General features: G+C 48.4%; 2 protein-coding genes across 3 annotated transcripts in view; one reads left to right on the plus strand and one right to left on the minus strand.

Moving 5' to 3' along the window:
• The window catches only part of Atp6v1e1 (ATPase H+ transporting V1 subunit E1), a 29785-nt gene extending 21671 nt beyond the window's left edge, over nt 1-8114 (plus strand). For both annotated transcript variants that reach the window (XM_027429325.2, XM_027429324.2), the window contains 4 exons: nt 129-197; nt 2257-2351; nt 5082-5169; nt 7626-8114. In XM_027429325.2, the coding sequence (XP_027285126.1) occupies nt 129-197; nt 2257-2351; nt 5082-5169; nt 7626-7688 (315 nt within the window). In that variant the 3' untranslated portion in view covers nt 7689-8114. The remainder of the gene's footprint in view (nt 1-128; nt 198-2256; nt 2352-5081; nt 5170-7625) is intronic.
• A 68-nt stretch (nt 8115-8182) lies between these two features.
• Nucleotides 8183-16874, minus strand: Slc25a18 (solute carrier family 25 member 18). Its single transcript, XM_035448581.1, has 9 exons — nt 16846-16874; nt 15291-15413; nt 15077-15132; nt 13295-13385; nt 12290-12408; nt 11453-11618; nt 11044-11198; nt 10523-10598; nt 8183-10026 (listed from the first exon to the last, which is right to left on the minus strand). Exons 1-9 carry the CDS (start codon nt 16863-16865, stop codon nt 9885-9887), a joined length of 948 nt encoding a protein of 315 aa, XP_035304472.1. The 5' UTR covers nt 16866-16874; the 3' UTR covers nt 8183-9884.
• Between the last annotated feature and the right edge of the window lie 4215 nt (nt 16875-21089).

Below are 21089 nucleotides of genomic sequence, written 5' to 3' on the forward strand. Positions count from 1 at the left end.
TACTATGGGGCTGTGCTGTCTGTTCTCAGTCTGCATGTCGTCTTTGCAGAGCTTACTGGGTGACACTGAGAGGAACTACAGGACACTGCTGAGCTGTTTTCCGCTATAAACTCTGGTTGCTTTTACAGGGCTTGTACCAGCTGTTGGAGCCTCGGATGATTGTGCGTTGCAGAAAACAAGATTTTCCTTTGGTGAAGGTAAAGAACTTAGATTAGTTGTTGAAAAAAAGGGGGTGAAGTGTCAGAGATGTGACTGAATTGGTAGAATGCTATCACTGAGGGAAGCCAGGGCAGGAGCCTGGAGGCAGGAACTGATGCAGGGGCTGTGGAGGAACGCCGCTTACTGACTAGCTCACCCTGCTTTTTTGTTTGTTTTTTGTTTTAAAATGGGGTCTCATTATGAATCTGTGCCTGACTAACCTGGAACTTGCTATGTAGAACAGGCTGGCATTGAACTCATAGATCCTCTTGCCTGGAATTGAAGGCATATGTCACCACACCCTGCTTTCACCCTGCTTGCTTAGAGCATTCAGGACCACCAGCCCATGGATGTCACCACTCACAATGGGCTGAGCCCTCCCACATCTACCACTAATTAAGAAAATGCCAGACCTATGGAGCCATGAACAATAGACAGGGCACAGGCAAGTTGGCTCGTAAGGCAGGTTCCCCAGCCTCTGTGCACAGAGGTAAATGCTGTAGGAAGAAAGCGTTTAAGGCAGTCTACATTTTACTTATCCATTCTCTGTGACAGTTACTTCTTCTGAATTTTGGTTTCTGGCTGGCCTGGGACTTGTGTAGATCAGGCTGGCCTTGAATTCACGGAGATTTGGCTCTCAAATGCTGAGACTAAAAGTTTGTCACCAAGCCTGGCCCTCCATTTTTTACTTAGATTTTTTTTTTTTAAATATTTATTATGTGTACAGTGTTGGGCTTGCATGTGTGCCTGCAGGCCAGAAGAGGGCACCAAATCTCATTACAGATGGTCGTGAGCCACCATGTGGTTGCTGGGAATTGAACTCAGGACCTTTGGAAGAGCAGGCAGTGCTCTTAACCACTGAGCCATCTCTCCAGCCTGTTACTTAGATTTTTGAAAATGGAAGTTTGCTTTTATTGTTCCAATAGAGCAGTCCCAGTTGAGAAGTAGTGATATGCCAGGGCAGTGCTTACCCTTGAGATATACAGCCAGGGGCCTCTGAAGTGGCTGCAGTGACCAAATGCCTAAGTAAGTTCAGTGCTGGATTTTTTACGAAGACCCATACAGTTTCTTAGGTAATTGTGTTTTACTTTTTTCTTTTTCCTTTCCAGGATTTTTTGAGACAGGGTTTCTATGTGTAGCAGTCCTGGCTATTCTAGAACTCACTCTGTAGACCAGGCTGGCCTCGAACTCAGAGATCCACCTGCCTTTGCTTCCTGCTTTACATTTCTGCCCCCAAATGCACAAAGGTTCTCGTATCTCTTCATACTTGATAATACTTCCTTTATTTTAATTAAAACTTCCTTTTTTAAGATTTATTTACTTATTATGTATACAGTGTTCTGTCTGCATGTATTCCTGCAGGCCAGAAGACAGCACCAGATCTTATTATAGATGGTTGTGAGCCACCATGTAGTCCTGGGAAGTGAACTCGGGACCTCTGGAAGAGTAGACAGTGCTCTTATCCTCCGAGCCATCTCTCCAGCCCCCTAATTAAAACATTTTTATGTGTATGGATGTTTTGCCTGCATGTATGTTTGTGTGCTACCTTTGTGTGTGGTGTCCTTCTAGGCCAGAAGAGGGGGTGGGTCCCTTGAGTTACAGATGGTGGTGAGCTGCCTTGTGGGTAATGGGATTCACATTCCAGCCTCTGGAAGTGCAGACTTTGTTCTTAACTCCAACCAGGTTTCCAGCCCTGTACTTCCTTTTTAGTAGCTGTCATAAGGGGTATGGTACATACCTCTCTTAGTTAGCGGTGCTGTCCCACTTGTACAGCTGCCAGTTAAGGTCAGGCCAACTGCCAACCCCCACTCCCACCACACTCCTGAAACACACCGTCTGCTGCCCCATAGCTCACACCCAGGCTCTGTGGGGTTGTCCCTGGTGTGTCCATTCAGTTGCCAGACCCATCGAGTACTCACAGATGAGCCTGTCTCTTCCTCCTGTGTGCAGCCTCTCCTTTTCTCATTCTTTCTCAGGAATGGCACCGTTATAAGTCCTCAGCAGCAAAGTTGGCTTTTACTTGAAAATGTCTCATTGTTTTCTGTTCTTTTCCCTCAGGCTGCAGTGCAAAAAGCAATTCCTATGTATAAAATCGCCACCAAAAAAGATGTTGATGTTCAAATTGACCAGGAGGCCTACCTGCCTGAGGAAATGTAAGGAGGCTTCCTGTTGTTGAATCTGCTTCTTGCTGTGGGAAGAAAGTGTGGTGGTGTTGTTTTGTAGGGGGTAGGAGTAGTCTGGCTCAGTGGTAAAGCCCATACCTGGGTTTACTTCTCAACTAAATAAGTGTTTTCTTGGGTGCGGTCTTTGCTGTAGGACAGAGGTGTGGTTGTGTTCCCTGGGTTCCTGTGGCTGTTTTCCCGTCAGGAATCCGTTTCTCCCTCATCACTGCAGGCTCCTCTGTGGTCAGAGAGGTAGCACTTCTGCTGCTCAGAGCTAGGTGGAGGTTTCTGTGTGGGAAGTGCAGAAGGTTACCCTAGGGAAATGAGTGTCCATGCCCATAACAGCCTTCTGTCCAAGTTGCTACAAAGTTTCTTCCAACTGAGGAAGTGACAATGGAGATGGGGTACACTTTGGGAGAGCTTGTCTGGTGTCACACTGCCTCCACTGCCTAACCTGGGACAGAATCTTGGAACACAATTTGAACTTAATTGGAAAGAATGAGGCTTCGGAATGTAAAATGGGTTGGACATTGTCATCAAAATCAGATCTGGGGCTTTGGGGTTTTGTTTCTTGCTACACCGGGGAGAACTCAGGAGGTCATAAACATCTAAATGATTCAGATATGGGTTTCCTTCCCCACTTTGCCACATACTATCTAAGCGGTGTTGGACCCTTACTTAACCTCACTGAGCCTTGACCTCTTTCTGTTGTTTTTCTGGTGGTGACCTGATGAGACTGGTTTCACTCTGTAGACCAGGTTGGTCTTGTTTCCAGCAATCTGAAATCAGGAGGCTGGCTTACCATGCCAGCTGACTTCAGTAAATTCAAGTATAGCCACCTTGCACTCTTACAACATTCAAATGAGGTAATGTCTAGGCAGCACTCATTGGTGCCTGGTGCCAGTGTGCTGTGGAAACTGAGCAGACAGTGCAAAAGCCATCAGGCCTGGAGCCTCTCATCATTTGTGGGTTTTTTATTTTGTTTTGTTTTAGTGGGTTATTTTTTCTTTTTTTTTTTTTCTTTTTTTTTTTTCTAGGCAGGGTTTGTCTCTGCATCCTTGGCTGTCCTAGGACTCACTCTGTAGACCAGGCTGGCCTTGAACTTAGAAACCTGCCTGTCTCTGTCTCCCAAGTGTGCCACCACCTCCTGGCAATCGTGTGAGTTTTGAATTTTAGATATAAATGTAGTTCCAGAAGAAAATGGGCTGGGCTGTAGCTCAGTAGTGGAGGGTCTGCTTAGTGGATGGGAGACCCTGGGTCCATCCCCAGCACCAAAGAGTTTTCTGAATAAGCACACACAGGAAAAGCTGGCATGGTGGCACTTGAAGTAATTGAAGTACTTGGGAAGCTGAAGCCAGGGATTGTCAAGAGTTCATGACCAGCCTACGGTTTTTTTTTGTTTTGTTTTGTTTTGTTTTTTTGATGCAGCCAGAACCAAGCATTAGTGGCACTAGCCTTTACTCCCTGTACTCAGGAGCCAGAGGCAGGCAGATCTTTGAGTACAAGGCCAGCCTAGTCTACAGAGCAAAGTTCCAGGACAACCAGTGTTGCACAGAGAAACCCTGTCTTAGAAAACCAAAAAAATAAAAAAATAAAAAAAAAAACAACAACAAAAAACAAAGCAAAAGCTGTAGGCTCAGCCAGGCATGGTAGGTCACACTCAGGAGGCTGAGTCAGAATACAGCTAGAGTGTTAGAGGCCAGTTTGGACTGTATAGGGAGACCTTGTCTCAAAACACCAAAGGAGAGGGAAACCTAAGCTGATGTTCAGGGCTTGCCTAGAACATTTTTGCTTATTCTTCCCTGCTGCTCTCCTCATGTTCCCCCAAAACAAGCAACCACAGGAGTCAGGGTTACAGCAAAGCAACATCTGGCCATCACCATGCGTTAAAGGGGGAAGTGGGGACCAGGCGTTGGTGGCTCACACCTTTAATCTCAGCACTAGGGAGGCAGAGGCAGGTGGATCTCTGGGAGTTTGAGGCCAGCCTCAAACTACTATTACTAGAGCTAGTTCCAGGACAGCCTCCAAAGCCACAGAGAAACACTGTCTCGAAAAAAAAAGGGGCGGGGGGGGGGGGTGTCTGTGGCCATCATCTGCCGAAATGTCCCAAGAGAAAGTGTACAACCTTTGCCAGCCTTGCACACAGGCACATGTAATCTCAGCAGAGGCAGGAACATTGTTAGATGGTGAGTCCCGTCCTAGCTTGGACTACCTAGTGAGCTGTTGTCTCAAACATCATTCAGGCCTTTGCTAGTAACTGACAGAACTGGTCACAAGGGAATCTTATTCCTCGTGGTTCCTTGTAGTATGGTTGACCTGTGTATACTTGAGTGCCGAGAGGCATTGAGGAGGGCTGACAAGTGAGGTGGGTAACAGGCTGTTGAGCGTGTGGAGTCATCTGTCCCCCCTGTCTGTCAGCAGCATCCAGGTGCCACCTCTCCAGGAGGCTGCCTGTTGATTCATAGCTATGATCATTGAAACCAGTTTCCACCTTGCTGGGAAGGCCTGGCTACAATTGAATAGCGTGATGTAACCACATGATGACTGTGCTCAGCGGTCACTTGGTGTTGTGTGTTAAGTTCTCACTGTAGCTGTTGAATTAATATCAAGCCTGTTGCCCTATGTGCACTTCACATGCCTAGGCCACCTGTGCCAAGGGAGTGGTGTCAGCATCATGGATGCACACCTTGTTAAGCCTGTTACTTGCTGTTTTTTCTGTAGAGCTGGTGGAGTTGAAATCTATAATGGGGATCGAAAGATAAAGGTTTCCAACACCCTGGAGAGCCGGCTGGACCTCATAGCCCAACAGGTGAGTGTGGAAGGCTTCTGGTTACCTTTTTTTTGGGCTGTCGAAGTTGGGCTTTTTCTGTCCCACCTGCCAGCTCCCAAATAACCACTTGGAGACTTCTTACTAATTATGAAAGCCTGGATAATAGCTTAGGCTTGTTTCTAACTAGCTCTTACAGCTGAAATTAGCTCATTTTCTATTAATTTACTTTTTGCTTCGTGGCTTTTTTACCTTTACTCTGCCCATGTTTTCTCTGTGTCTGGCTGGTGACTCCTTTTGCCTCTGCCCTGAAAAATCCTGCCTAGCTATTGGCCATTTAGCTTTTTATTAAACCAATCACAGTAAAATATCTTCACACAGTGTAAAAGAATATCCCACAGCAGGCTGGCACTTGCTCTCAGGTGCTGCAAGAACATAGGCCCTTTGAAAGTGAGTGCAAGGCTGCTGGTTCTCTTGTCTCCATACTTGTGGGTCATCTTCCAGGCATGGTTAACAGCTGCACTGCTGACTTGCTTACCCCTTGATTTAGTGGTGTGGTTAGGCCAGGTGTGGTAATGCATGCCTCCAGGCAGCCAGAGCTCTGTGAATTCTGAGGCTAACCTGGTCTACAAAGTGAGTTCCAGCACAGCCAGGGCTATACAGAGAGACCCTGTCTCAAAAAAGAGTAGTTTAGGGGCTGGAGCGATGGCCCAGAGGTTAAGAGCATCGGCTGCTCTTCCAGAGGTCCTGAGTTCAATTCCCAGCAACCACATGGTGGCTCACAACCATCCAATATGAGATCTGGTGCCCTCTTCTGTTGTGCTGATATACATGGAAACAGAATGTTGTGTACAAAATAACTAACTAACTAAATAAATAAATAAAATATTAAAAAAAAAAAAAAGAAGAAGAAGAATAAGAGTAGTTTAGCCAAACAGGGTAGGGTTGCCACTTTGGAAGCTGAGGTAGGAGGATTACTGTGTTTGAGTCCAGTCTGAGCTACAAACTGAGACCTTGTTTCCAAGAACGTGCAATATGCTGAAAATGAAAATGGTGGTCTTGTAGCCATAGCACTTAGCTGTATCATCTTTGGGTAACCTAGAGTTACTATAGCATCCAGTGATACAGATGAGTAATTAAATGGACATGAAAGCTTCAAGCCTGGCCCAAGTAGATAAATAGCTCAGTGGGTAAAGTACAAGCTTGAGGACCTGAGTTCAATATCAAGAAACTACATAAAAAGCCAGGCATGGTGGCATGTTTGTAATTCCAGTGATAGGGAAGTAGGTGCAGGAGGGTTCCTGGGCTTGCTGAGTCAGTAAACCCCAGGCCAATGAAAGGTGGCTCCAGAGGGATACATCTGAGGTTGTTGCCCTGTGGCCTCCACAGCATGTAGGCATGGTGTCTCCCTCCCTCTTCTCCCCACCCCCTCTGTCTCCTAAAGAGACAAAACTTCAGGCCAGATACAGTGATGCACACCTATATAATCCCAATATTAGGAAGCAGGATGGTTGACAGTTCCAGGCCAGCCTGGGCTAGACAGTAAAACCTTGTTCCATCTCTAGTCACACCCACACAGCTCTCTCTCTCTCTCTCCCTCCCTCCCCCCTCCTCTTCCCTCCCTTCCTCTCTCAACACACACACACACACACACACACACACACACACACACAAACCTCTTTCAGTTCTTTGCCAGTACTCGAGGAGGCACAGTAAAGAAACTGCCAGCATGAATCATTCCGTGATATGGTTAAGGCTTTATTGTAGTTACCAGAGAAAGAACAGCCAGAGGCATCTGGAAGGGTCCAGAGCAGAGAGAGAAGGAAGTAGACCAGCCATGGCAGCAGACTGGGAATGGAGGGCTGGTGGGGAGGGGAGAATAGTGGAGCTAGTGATCAGATCAGAGAGAACAGAGTGAAGTGAGGGAAACTGACACCTTGGGCAGGTGAGAGAGGCTAGGATGCCAGCTGCGGACTTTGAAATGCGTGACAGGTCCTTGTGACAGATACTGAGGCAGCCTGCATTGGGATCTGCAGGAGTTTTGGTACACAACCACAGATAGCCATATGTCCTTTCTGCCAGAGGTAAGGGAAATGACTCCTTTTGACAGGTGGGAACCAGTTTACAAGTTCCCGAGGAATGCTGGCTTTTATTTAACTGCTAAGGGTTTATTTGACCCCTAAAATTTGTCACAGCCTTAGACATTTGAGGCAAAGTCCTTGGAACTATCTGTTTTAACGAGGGCTTCAGCGTGGTCACTCCCGGCAGGTTGTAGGCATTCAGAAAGAACGTATCTGATCCCTGTATGATGCAGTGGTGCTGTTGACACCAGCTCCTGTGTCACTTTCTTCTCCCTGTCCCTTTTGTGAACAGTTGGTGTTAGTCCACATGTGACTGCTTAAGTGCCCCTTGCACAGTGCAGCGGACAGGACGGATCTGGTGTGCTTAGCTCTGACTTTCCCCAAGAGGTCCTTATTTACTGACTGGCTTCTTTACAGATGATGCCGGAAGTCCGGGGAGCCTTGTTTGGTGCAAACGCCAATAGGAAGTTTCTGGACTGAGCCTGGGGAGGTGCAGTTCACCTGAGGCTGTACTCTCTACTCCTGGGGCAGCAGATATCTGTGTGGCTTCATCTTTCTGTTCTGATAATCAGTGGATCCCCTCTGCAACCAATGCCCTCAGCCCAATGTCAACAGAAGGGAGGGCCACTTGGTGTGGGCAAGAGCCCAGCCCAGCCCAGCTCAGCTCGTCTGACACCACAGCTACATTGGTTCTGCAGCAGGACTCAAGGGGTCAGATGGTACTGCGTGGCCCTCACCAAGGACCCATCCTCCCTGCTCCTCCTCTAGTCTAGAGTGAGTGTGCATGCTGCCCCCACTCTCTGGGTGTCAAGTGCATGTGGGGCTTGCATTCCTCCAGCTACACTGGCTTTACTGTTACTCCCTGGGTCTAGTTTTCCTTATCTGTAAATGTGATTTAAAATCTAAGCCACAACTACTCTTTATTTATTAAAAGAAAAGGTTTATGTGGATTTGGTTGTCCTTTCTTTTGTAAGGCAGTATGAGTCTGGCCACAGTGGCACACATCTGTAGTTCCAGCTGTGGTAGCAGGATTGTTTGGGGCTAGCCTAGGCAACAAAGAAGACCCTATCCACCACTACCAAAGGGGGATGGGGGAATAAAAAGGAATCCCAAGAGGAACTACTTCTGAATCCCTGTGGGATTGATAGTTTACTAGACCTTTCTGCAACCCTGTGACCAAATGGACACCATACACAGGTGTTCACTATATCTGCTCCAGAGTCTGGACAGCTTTGTATGTGCACACGTGCTAGGAATGCATCCCAGAGCCTCACACGGTAAGCATAAGCTGTACCGAGTCACACTCCCCAACCTATGGTCCATGCATCTTTGTTAAAACAGCTTTATCCAGACAAAATGAAAAAAGCCCAAGTTTGGGAGGGAGGGAGGGAGGGAGCTTTGTATTAATTAGTAAGACCCTTTCTGGACACCATGTGTGCTTGTGTTTGTCTTAGGTGAATGTGTAGAGTCGTTGGGCCTGCAGTAGGGTCTTGGCTGTGGAGTCTTACAGAGTGAAGCCATTCAGATGACTGTGATGGTTGTTTGCATGCACATCTGACCCCAGAACCAGATTTGTTAGATTTTTCTCAGTGTGGATGTTTTGGTTTTGTTGGTAATTTTATGTGGTGGAGGCTGGCCTAGAACTTGCTTATTGGCAGACGATGCCCTTCACTTTGCTATCCTCCTGCCTCTACCTCCTAAGATTAGGATTATAGGCACATGCCACCATATCCAGTTTATAAGGTGCTATTGGTGGAACCCAGGGCTTGAGCAATGTACGCAAACACTCTACCAACTAAACTGTGTCCCCAGCCTGGTTTCTGTACATTCACCTAAGGACAAAGAGCACGGATTGTGCACGCCTTTAATCCTAGCACTCAGGAGGCAGAGGCAGGCAGATGTTAGGCCAGCCTGGTCTACAAAGTGAGTTCTAGGACAGCCACGGCTGTTACACAGAAAAACCCTGTCTTGGGAGGGGGTGGGGGACAGGATTGTTTTCTTAGGGCCTGATGACATCTCTGTGATATTATCCCACCTCTCTATAGCAGGCTATGGAGGAAGGAAGCTATGGGAACCTAGAAGCCACAGCTCGGTTCTTCAGGAGACATCTCCTTGTAGTCATCTGCTGTGCTGATTACTGGACAAGGATTTAGCCGACTTTATCATTGCTCGTGTCCCACAGGCACCCACTAAGGAGGGATCTGGGCCCATACTTGACAAGAGTGGGCATCTGGGCAGGACAGCTGCCCATTTGGGTTCATTTGACCATTAGTGATGTTCAGGAGGGCACATGGTCAAGGCCAGGTGCACTTTTGATGTCACAGCATCAGTGCTAGGATTAACACTAAGTCCTCACACTGATGGAGCTGTGCTGGGCTTACCTACAGTGACTATGTTAGTGTAGAACTCCCATCCTTACTGCGCCTGGTCCTGCCATTACACACCAAGGCTGTTTGTATTGTTAAAACAGTGGTTGGGGCTTCTGAGTGCCCCTGGTAAGCCTAGCTTTCATAAAGGGAAGTGAGGGCTCTACTCACTTAGTAACATGGGTCATTTCTTCTGAGGTAGCGCTACAAGTTAGAGACCACGTACCACAGGGTGGGCATCTTATGCTTCCAGCACCACCACCTAGTCCCAAATGTAGGGCCAGCAGTGGCAGCAAGTGAGGGACACAGATTACTCAAGGCACTTTAAGATGCGTTCTCCGATACCAATGAAGTAGATGCCCTGGGCGATCCCAAAGAGGGGGGCTATGACCAGGGCCCGGCAGCCTGCTCCCTTCATGAAGGCAGCCGCTCCCTCCTGTGTCCACAGTTTCCTGTGAAGAAAGGAGAACCTTGGTAGTTGAAGGCTAAGAGCATACTTACTCATGACTTTTCTCTAAGCTTTACTTGGTTTTTGTTGTTGAATTTGGGGAGTAGATCTCCAGAGGTAACCCAAACTGGCCCTGGGCTGCCCTCAACCTCCTGAGTGCTAGGATTCTAGGATTACAAATGAGCCATCACTTACTTCATACCTCTTTTGAGACAAGACCTCACCAGAGTTAGGCTTACCTGTGGTCCTACCTTCACCCCAAAGACTGGAGCCATTAAATAAATTCTCCTTGGAGATTATCCAGTGCTGCAGTGTGAGAGGGGAGCTACTTAGCAACTCTGGTTGGAGGAGTGGGGAGAAGCACAGATTCATGGAAGAATGAGAAAACTCCCAATACTGCATTCCCTGAGAAGTGAGGGGCCAACAGGTTCCAAAGCAGCTCCAAGCCCTGCCATGGATGGGGTCTTGAGCTGGCATGGTGTCCGGGGTGCGAGGCTCACCTGGCACAGTCAGTGACCCCACTGTAGCTGGCCTCACCCAGGCCTTTCTTGAGAGTCTGGATTCGAGTCTTCAGAACTGAATGAAACAGAAGTTAAAGCAAGTAACAAACACCGAGTTTGTCCTTTCTGCAAACAGAGTGGGTGTTCCCTGCAGGACCAGTTCTGAGGCTGTGAGAAGCAGCTCTCTCATCTCCCCTGCAGTGGGGGAACGGTTGCTGCTTGCCTGTGAGGGGGCTGTGTGTGACTCTGAGAACCCGGAGCATCTTACAGTTCCCCCAATGCCAGCTTTCAGACTCAGAACTACGGGGAAGAAAAAGTAGTCTGTGGAGGGTGAGGGGCTGTGAGGACACCTTGCCTTCTGTGAGGGCCTCTGGTGAGTTTATGCCAGTGACTGACCACAAGGGTGTTGAGGATTGGGGATGTTTCACAAGCAAGTGCAAGCTCTGTCCTTAGCTGTATGAGCCTGATGGGAAAAGCAGGGTGACCTTTAAACCCCAAACCCCAGCCCTCTCCACACCTACCGTCCAGAGGGGTGACAGCTACTGCGGCCACGGAACCTGCTGCGCAGCCTGCCACGAAGGAGTGTGCGAAGGGGGCCTTGCCTGTGACCTCGCTGACCCCAAGCTGGTTCAGGTTTGCAAACAAGGGGAAGTAGATGATGGAGAAGGGAATGTCTCTGCAGAAGAGAAAGGCGACCCTCTGGGTGCCTCTCTCAGCAGCTTCCCCAGGAGCAGGGGTGGGCAGCAGATGGGAGAAATGCCCCCATTAGGCAGAGAAGTTTTTCCCCTGTCCAGCGCCCCCATCCCCACCTCTGTAACCTGCAGAGGAACCAACTGGAGGGAGAAAGTTTGGTGCCATGAGTAAGGTAGGCAGGTCCCTAGATAAGACTCTTGAGGGCCTCAGGGCCCAGGCTCGGGAAGAGGTGCTCACCTGAGAAGAGTGGCACCCAGGCCCCTGTAGAGCCCCCACAGACCCTGAGTGCGGAGCAGCTCCCGGGCAATGAGGGTGGCAGATGGGCGCCTGTGAGTGGAAGCTGAGCCAGTGCTGTAGGGCCGGGAGGTGGGTGCTGCTGAGGCGGAGCCCTGATGACTGACAGCTGGAGAGGAAAGAGGTGTTCTTGGTGGTGGATCTCTCCCAATCCACCCAGCCTGATTAAAATCCTTGCATGGCCTGCCATTTTCAGCAATTTGAGCCTTTTCAGGTAGTTGCATCCTGCTATCGCTTTGAGACAGAAACACCGTGTATGTTCTGTTTACTGTTAAAAGCCACCAGCGAATGCTTTTGTCTGAAATAACCTCTGCAGTCTCCCTTACTCCAAGACCAGCTACCACCACCAGCTTTATACTAGAATTTCTTATGTTGAAAAGGTGACATGGCAGGCAATTTCTCTTGGCAGACAGGGACACATGGGCTTCCTAAAGCTGTTTAAGCTGCTATAACCCAGTCTGGAACTTGACTAGACTCCAACACAAGTGTGCACAATGGAGCGGAGGGTGATGGTGTTGAGTGTATTACACAGCTTATTTAACCAGACACTGTGGCTTTCCCTGTGGAGGCCCCTGTCTCTTCCTCAGTTGCTTAATTCTTGCTCTTACTGAATGTGAGGCACTCTCAGCACTCTTACTTGGTTTTTGAGACAGGGTTTCTCTGCTGTGTAGCCCTGGCTGTCATGGGACTCTCTCTGTAGAGCCTGGTGCTGGGTGTGTAGTGCAGTGCACCCTGTGCAGATCCTGCCTTGCTGATGCCATGAGTTGGGATGTGTCTCACCTAAGCGACCAGCATCCTGCAGCTGAATCTTGAGCATTTCCATGGGACAGGTAACCACCACCTGGCATATCCCAGCCCCACACCCGGCCAGCATCTCCATCTTCAGGTTCCGCTGCGTCCTGTGGGTCCAGAAGTAAGGTTCTTAGTCTCAGGCCAGCCCTGCCCCACTCTGCCCATTCTTTGGTGGTTGGGACTGTTTGTTTTGTTTTGTTTTTTAAGTCAGGGTTTCTCTATATAGTCCTGTCTGTCCTGGCACTCCCTCTGTAGATCAGGCTGGCCTCAAACTCACAGAGATCCTCCTACCTCTGCCTCATATTGGTGTTTACTGGTTTCATCTCAGGTGTACACCCTGCCAGTATAGCCTCTGCTGGAAATGGAGCTGCAGTGTGCAGGGGCACTGTCTGCACTTGTAGGGGGTGGGCAGCAGCAGAGGCTGCAGTAAAACTGAGGACAACTTGGTTTACATACAGTTTCAAAAACACCAATGTGATGTCAGAGTTTTACTCCAGCCTCTTAAGTACCATCCCTAGGACAAGTGGGGACACAGAAGAAGAGAGGGTTTGGGGGATAATGTTTAAAATTTGTCGGCTTAAAGGGTGTGACCACACAAGGTATGATTCTTAGCACTCAAGAGGTAGAGGCTGGAGGATCACTGTAAGTTCCAGGCCAGACAGAGCTAAATAGGAAAACCCTGTCTCAAAACAAACAAACAAAAAGAGCCAGGTGGTGGTGGTGCAGGCCTTTAATCCCAGCATGCAGGAGGCAGAAGCAGGTGGATCTCTGTGAGTTGAAGACCAGCCTGGTCTACAAAGAGAGTTCCAGAACAGCCAGGACCGTTGCACAGAGAAATCCTGTTTCGGAAACAACAACAACAAACAAACAAACAAAAGACCCCGAAAAACAAATAAAACAAAAAATTTACCAGCTAGTTACTAAACACATCTCTAGATATTCTGTTCCGAGACAGTAACATTGAAGGTCTGAGCCACCGTCATCTGTCCTTACCCATCTTGCATGAGCAGCTGCCGCAAGAAGTCATTGGCCGCCAGCTTGATCGCCTTCTCTGGAGTGACCAGGGTGAGGTTTACTGCAGCCCCTGGAGGTGAGAGACGGAGAGAAGCAGCTATGGCTGCTGCAGAAGTGACGGTTCCTGGAGCCTGCCACTGACAGACAAAGCCCTAAGAGGAAGGGATCTGCAGAAGAGACCACGCCTGCTCTGGAGTGAATGGGTCTGCAGAAGCCAAGCAAGGGAACAGTCTATCATACTGAAAGATGAGCACATCGTTTTCCTTTTATTTTTAATATATTTGTTATTATTGTGTGTGGGCCTGCATATGCCCCTGCACACGTGGAGGTCAGAGGACAATTTTGTGGAGTCGGTTCTCTCCTTCCACCCTTACTTAAATGGTTCTGGAATTAAAGTCAGGTTGCCTGGCTTGTGTGCCAGCACTTCAGCTGTTGGGCTAGCATGCCTGACCCCTATTATTTTTGGAGTTGGAGGTCTTAGTACATAGCCCAGAATGGCATGGAATTCACAATCCCCCTGCCTCCTGTGTGCAAGCGTGACAGGTGTGCCACTGTGAAGCACGCTGTCCTATGCAATCGGCAAACTGCAAGCTCTCTTAGGTGCATCCCCAGCTCCTTCCATCCCTCCCTCCCTTTCTTCCTTTTTTTTTTTTAGGTTTGAGACAGGATTTTACTATGTAGCTCTGACTGGCCTTGAACTCACAGGAACCTACCTGTCGCTGCCTCCTGAGTTCTGGGATTAAAAGTGGGGACTACCACTCCCACCTGGTTTGTTGTTTTAGATTTTATTTTGTAAGATTATTTTATGTATGTAAGTGTTTGCCTGCATGTATGTAAATGCACCCATGTATGTCTGGTGCCTGCAAGTTCAGAAGACACATCTGATTCCTTGGAATCAGAATTACAAGTGGCTGTGAGCTGCCATGTGGGTGCTTAGGAACTGAACCCACGACCCCTGGAAGAGCATCAGTGCTCTTAGCTGTTGAGCCGTCTTTCCAGGCCCCAAATTTTTTATTTTATTTGCTTGGTGTGCCTGAGTGTGTGCGTGGTGTGTGTGTGTGTGTGTGTGTGTGTGTGTGTGTGTGTGTGGTGTGTGTATTTTGTGTGTGTGTGGTGTGTGTGTGTGTGTGTGTGTGTGTGTGTGTGTGTGTGTGTGTGGTCCCAGCATATCAGTGCTTTCCTAGCACCGACCTATGGCCCCATAATGCCAGGTCTCATTATGGATGTGGAAACTGCAGACAGCAGTAGCATGGTGTCATGTGGGGTTGAACTCACAGCTCTGTGGGTCATTCTATGTCAGGGAGAGGAAGAGGGGAGGGAGACAGGGGAAGGCTGGAGGCACTTGCTTTAAACACAGCACCACCAAGCACCTCCAAGGAGGCCTTAGCTAGAAGCAGCTGTCTCCACACTGAAGGCTCTTGAAATCTGGGGTAGTCAGCTGGGTGGTGGTGGTGCACACCTTTAGTCCCAACACTCAGGAGGCAGAGGCAGGTGGATCTCTGTTTGAGATCAGCCTGATCTACAAGAGCTAGTTCCCAGACAGCCTCCAAAGCCACAGAGAAACCCTGTCTCGAAAAAAACGGAAAAAAAAATCTGGGCTGGTCAAGAGCCACCAAGTAGTCCAGGCCCCAACCCAGCAGCTCCCTGGGTGGAATGAACACCCATATCATTGTGCTACAAGTTCACAAAGTGTGGATTGCACAACCACCCCATCATCTTAGATAGAGGAGCCCAAACTCGTTTGGGAGTTCAGAAGCCCACCTCGGTACATGCCCAGGAAGCCCTCGGCGCGAGCGGTTTTCATCAGGCAATCTGTCCTAGAAGCCGGGGCCAGAAAGGAAGTTAGTAACTCTTCCCCTTCCTGGGCACACCTCAGGAGGCCTGCCCCCCCCCCCCATCCTTCCCTGAAGAAGCAAATGGAACCTCAGCCCCTTCCCAGGGTCCTCCTGCCTTCGCTTCTCCCACCAATACCTACATTCCTTTATACACATCCTTCCCCTGCTGGTTCTGCAGGCGGGTCTTGGCAAGGTCAATGGGAAACACGCAGGTCACCCCCACGAGTCCTGCCACACCTCCATTGATGAGTTTTGCAGTGATGCTAGGCCATGAGGAGGAGAGGAAGAGAAGTGGTGAGAGAGGGTACTTGGCCATAGCCTGCTAGGGTAGGGGACATGAGAGCAGGACCAGGCTGAGAAAAAATCAGGAATGGCAGCTTCCAGCTGACAGTGCTTGTCCCCTCCCTCCCTCCACACAGTTTAGGAGCCTCTTTCCAGGAAGCAGCCTGATTGTCTCCCAATAACACACAGTGAAGAGTTCACCACACTAAGACACTGCAGGCCTGCTGGGAAGGGGGCCCACCAGGGAGTTGGCAGGCCTCAGCTTGGCCTTCAAAGATGCCTTCCAGCCTCTCACCCTTGGAGGCCTGTGAGAAAGTGTTCAAACCAGTCCCAGTTGAAGGTCAAGAGAATGTGGTACAACTGAAGCCTGGCTGAGCTGTTCACTTGGGCGAGTTGCCTCAGTTGTCAGAAACCTCATTTCCCTCAGGTAAATGGCAGGCTGGAGACATGGCTCATCAGGTAAGAGCACTTGTTGCTTTTGCAGAGGGCCCAGGTTTGCATCTTAGCACCCACATGGCAGGCAGCTCACAACCATGTGTGACTCTAATTCCAGGGGATCTGACACCCTCTTCTGACCTCTGTAGGCACCAAGCATGCACATAAATTATGCAGGCAAAACATTCACACGAAACAAATCCAAAATTTTTTTCAAGGTAAGATGCCCTGTCTCTGACCATGTGCGCTTCTTAGCAAGAGAGAACCAAGATTAACAAGCATACATTATCTGTCCTAGCCTCTGTAAACACATGCTTTAGGAAACACGGCTTCCTCTTCCTGGTCAAGGAGAGGAGTCTGGGAATAGAAAACAAAGCTTTCTCAAACCCTTGGAAAAGTAAAACGTTCTTATCTCTCAGGCCATAAGCAGACAGGAGGATAATACTTGCGACAAAATAGCTAAAAGCAGTTAACAGGTTTCTTCACAAAGAAACCGGAATAAGCAAGAGAAGAGGGCCATGGCTTAAACTTCCCTGCAGAGATTTGTTAAAATAACTGAAAACAGATGGAACTCTGTGAGTTCAAAGCTAGGCTGGTCTACGGAGCAAGTTCCAGGACAGGCTCCAAAGCAATACAGAGAAACCCTGTCTCAAAAAAACAAAACAATTTCATTAAATAAAATGATTTTGATTAAGAAAAAAAATAATTGAAAACATTACCGCAGGGCAGGGGAGTTTAAAGAGGGTCTCGTGCAGACCCAGCTGGCCTGAAACCTAACCCTTGAGCCTCTGCCTCATAGAGCTGGGATACAGGCATGCACCATCATGCCCAGCTTGCAAACTGTATTTCAACAATACTGAGTGTGTGTGTCTGCTTGTATATTCGGGGCAACCGAATATACATTTGCTCTTCCCAATCGTTCACTCTGCTTTTCTCATTGTAACCCTTCCTCAAACCAGCTGTTCCCCTCGGACCTACCTCAGGTCCTGGCTGGACATCCTTCCGGCGAACAACCACCGGCAGCTCCCAGGACTCAGGCTGTGGTGTCCTCACAGGCAGCTGCTGTTCAGGCCCGTGGGGAGGGAAGAAGTGTGTCTGTGTCCTTTACTCTAGCCCTCCACAGAGCTGACTGACAGGACACAGGATTCCTCGGGCCCCAGCATGTTCCATGTCCTCCCTTTTGGAAATGTGCATTCAGACAGAATCCTTAACTGTTTCGACATTGACCAGAAAATAAAGGGAGGGGGTGAGAAAGGAGAAGCCCAAATTAAAAGGCTATCCCAAAAGGCTTTGGAGGCGTTCTGGGAGTAGTGGAGACATGGGTTATGAAGAAATTTTACCAGGTCCCCTCTCACAATAGACAAGGACTGTAATACTTGAGATGTTCTCAAAGGTTTCTCTGTGTAACCCCGGCCGTCCTGGAATGTGTTCTGGAGACCAGATTGGCCTCAAATTCACAGAGATCCACCTGCCTCTGCCTCCTGAGTGCTGGCATTAAAGTCATGCAACACCACCACCCAGCTGTAACTTTTAAAAAAAAAAAATTTTTTTTCTGAGACAGGATTTCTCTGTAAGTTTGGAGACTGTCCTGGAACTCTCTTCGGAAACCAGGCTAGCGTTTGTGGCGCACGCCTCTAATCCCAGCACTCGGGAAACAGAAGCAGGTGGATCTCTGTGAATTCTAGACCAGCCTGATCTACAAGAGCTAGTTCCAGGACAGCCTCCAAAGCCACAGAGAAACCCTGTCTTGGAAAAAAAAAAAAAAAAGAAAACCAGGCTGGCCTGGAACTCAGAGACCTGCCTGCCTCTTCCTCCCAAGTGCTGGGATTAAAGGCGTGAGCCACCAGTACCCGGCATTTTTTAAAAATTTTAATGTGAGGAAAAAGGGTGACATGAGACAGAGACTTGCTATAGAACCCACAATGACCTCAAACTCCCTATGCAGATGAAGATGGTTTTGAATGCCTGATCCTCTTGCCTTCATCCAGGTGCTCAGATTATAGGTGTTGGCCATCCTGCTTGGGATTATGGGTTTTTGTTTTGTTTTCAAGACAGTTTCTCTGTGTAGCTTTGGCACCTGTCCTGGCACCCAGGACACACTGTAAATTCTGGCCTCGAATTTACAGACATCTATCTGCCTGCCTCTGCCTCCCTAGTGCTGAAATTAAAGACTTGAGCCACCACTGCCAGGCATATTATTATTATTATTTTTTCCCCTCCGAGGTAGGGTTTCTCTGTAGCTTTGTAGGATGTCCTGGAACTAGTTTTTTTTTTTTTTTTTTTTTTTTTAAAGATTATATTTATTATGTATACAACATTTTGCTCCCATGTATATCTGCACACCAGAAGAGGGCACCAGATCTCATAAGGGATGGTTGTGAACCACCATGTGGTTGGTGGGAATTGAACTCAGAACCTCTGGAAGAGCAGTCAGTGCTCTTAACCTCTGAGCCATCTCTCCAGCCCGGAACTAGCTCTTGTAGACCAGGCTGGTCTCGAACTCACAGAGATCTGCCTGCTTCTGCCTCCGGAGTGCTGGGATTAAAGGTGTGCGCCACCAACGCCCGGCCATATTATGGTTCTTAACTATGTTTTCTAAAGTTTCATATGAAACCAAGCTGTGCTTTGTCTATGGATTTACTGAGTTATTTAGGGTTTGTTTTTCTAGACAGGCTTTCTCTGTGCAGCCTTGGCTGTCCTGGAACTAGCTCTGTAGACCAGACTCAAACTAACAGGGATCCTCCTGCCTCTGCCTTCCAAGTGTTTGTTGTTGTTTGGTTGGGGTTTTTTGTTTTGTTTTGTTTTCGGGGGTAGTTTGGGGGTTTTTTGAGACAGGGTTTCTCTGTGGCTTTGGAGGCTGTTCTGGAACTAGCTCTTGTAAACCAGACTGTTCTCGAACTCACAGAGATCTGCCTGCCTCTGCCTACCGAGTGCTAGGATTAAAGTCATGCACCACCACCGTCCAGCTTTTTGTTTGTTTTTGAGATAAGTTCTTCCTTGTAGCCCTGGCTGGGCTGGGACTCACCATGTAGACCAGGTTGGCCAGAAACTCACCGAGATCCACCTGCCTCTACCTCCTGAGTGCTGGGATTGAAGGTGTTCACTACCATGACTGGTGTTTCATTTATGATTGTCACATAAGGAAAACACCAAGACTGGAAATGGAAACTATAGTAATTGGAGGCTGAGGCACAGGATCCAAGTTCAAGGCTGTCCTGTATCACAAAGTACTATAGAGGAAAATAGGTGCTAAGAGGAAAATAGGTGCTAAGGAGAAGGGTTCACATGCTTCTGTGTGTGTGTGTGTGTGTGTGTGTGTGTGTGTGTGTGTGTGTGTGTGTGTGTGCGCGCGCACGCCCCCATGTCTATCTTTAGCTACATAATCAAGTTCAAGGTCAGCTGGAGATACATAAAATCCTGTCTAAAGAACAAGAAACACTGCCTCTTCTGAGTATTTCCTGCCTCCAGCCCAGTGAGAAGCATCAGGAAAGGCTCATCTAGACTGGCCTGAGAGCTGTCTCCACTACAAGCTGCTTTGGGGTCCCCTCCTCCACCTTCCTTGCTTTTCCTGAGGCTGCCAAGCAAGTATTAGTCATCTCTAGGTCTTTTATTTTGGGAAAGGAAAGAGTGGGAGAGTAAGAGGAAAATGACTTTCTTGGAGATATGTTAACCACTCCCGTAAAAGCATATTGTTGAAGAGGCCAAAGAGATGGCTGTTCCTAATCAGGAACACTTGCTCTTCCAAGGGCCGCAGGTTTGATTCTTAGCACCCACATGGCAGCTTACAACCATCTGTAACTTGTTTTAGGAGACTTGATGCAGTCTCTTACCTCTGCAAGCACCAGACAAACATCCCAAAAGTGGTGCACATACATACATACATACATACATACATACATACATACATACACGTAGGCAAAACACCCACAACCAGTTCTGGGGAAGAAATGACTGAGATTTTATCTCTTTTGGACTTAAATTCTAGAAGCAACAGATAATACACAGGAAAGCCTGGAGATCCTAAAGAGTAAGAAATACTGTGAAGAAAACGGTGCCTTATATTTATCATCCAAGCACCTGGGAGCCTTGGTAGGAGGGCCTGGTGTGCAAGGACGGGGAAGGACGCTGGGAGATGACTCTCTCAGTAAACTGCGTAGTTCAGAACAAGCACCGAACTCAGCACTGGGGGGCGGAGACATGTGGCTCCCTGAAGCTCACTGGTCAGCCACCCCTCTTTCCCCCTAAAGATTTATTATGTGCTTGCATGCATATCTGCAGGCCAGAAGTAGGCACCAGATCTCATTATAGATGGTTGTGAGCCACCATGTGGTTGCTGGGAATTGAACTCAGAACCTCTGGAAGAGCAGGCAGTGCTCCTAACCTCTGAGCCACCTCTCCAGCTCCAGCCAGAAATTGTTCCCAAAAATATAAGTGGAGAGTGATGAAGTCTTCTGAGGGTGATCTCAGCCCCCCACCTCTGCCATGCATGAAAGAGGGGTGCTGGTTTAGAGGGCAAGCACTGACTACAAAGTCAGTGAAGTCTGGGCAGGGTTTCACCAGGCAGCCATGCAGGTGTGAGGCCAACGCAAAGCCTACAGGATTTGGCTCATCTACCTGTGCCAGAGTCCTCGATTCCTCTCCAGAACCGCCAAAAAAGAAAAACAGGACCTTAACAGCTGAGTAGTGAGCTGAAGGGGCAGCAAGGTCAGGAAAGGAAAGTTAGAAACAGATGTGTGTGTGGGGAGGGTGCTGAGCAGAAAGGGGTGACATGCTCAAGACAGATCCATGTCAGCTATGGTTAGACAGAGCATATCAGCAGACAGCAGCATAAGGCTTAGTAACTCGGCAAGACACGGGACCATCCCAGAGCACAAACTTCCTGGTGGGCCAGAGCTCAGAGATTAAGGGCGTTGTGGGGAAACATGAGTTGGTGGTGGGAGAAGCTGAAGGAAACTAGCAGCATAGAAATTGAGAAACTGATCTGTTGTCCAAACAGAATTGAAGTCTACAGGAAAGGCAGATGAAAAACAAGCACACTAAGAAGGGATCCAATGCAGCCACTCCTGCTTCAGGAGCGTTCCCGTGGCAAGCTTTTGTTTTTTTTTTGTTTTTTGTTTTTTTTTTTCCTGAGACAGGGTTTCTCTGTGTGGCTTTGGAGCTTATCCTGGCACTCACTCTGGAGACCAGGCTGGCCTCGAACTCACAGAGATCTGCCTGCCTCT

Source organism: Cricetulus griseus, chromosome 8 (assembly GCF_003668045.3).
Source record: "Cricetulus griseus strain 17A/GY chromosome 8, alternate assembly CriGri-PICRH-1.0, whole genome shotgun sequence".
Lineage (NCBI taxonomy): Eukaryota > Metazoa > Chordata > Mammalia > Rodentia > Cricetidae > Cricetulus > Cricetulus griseus.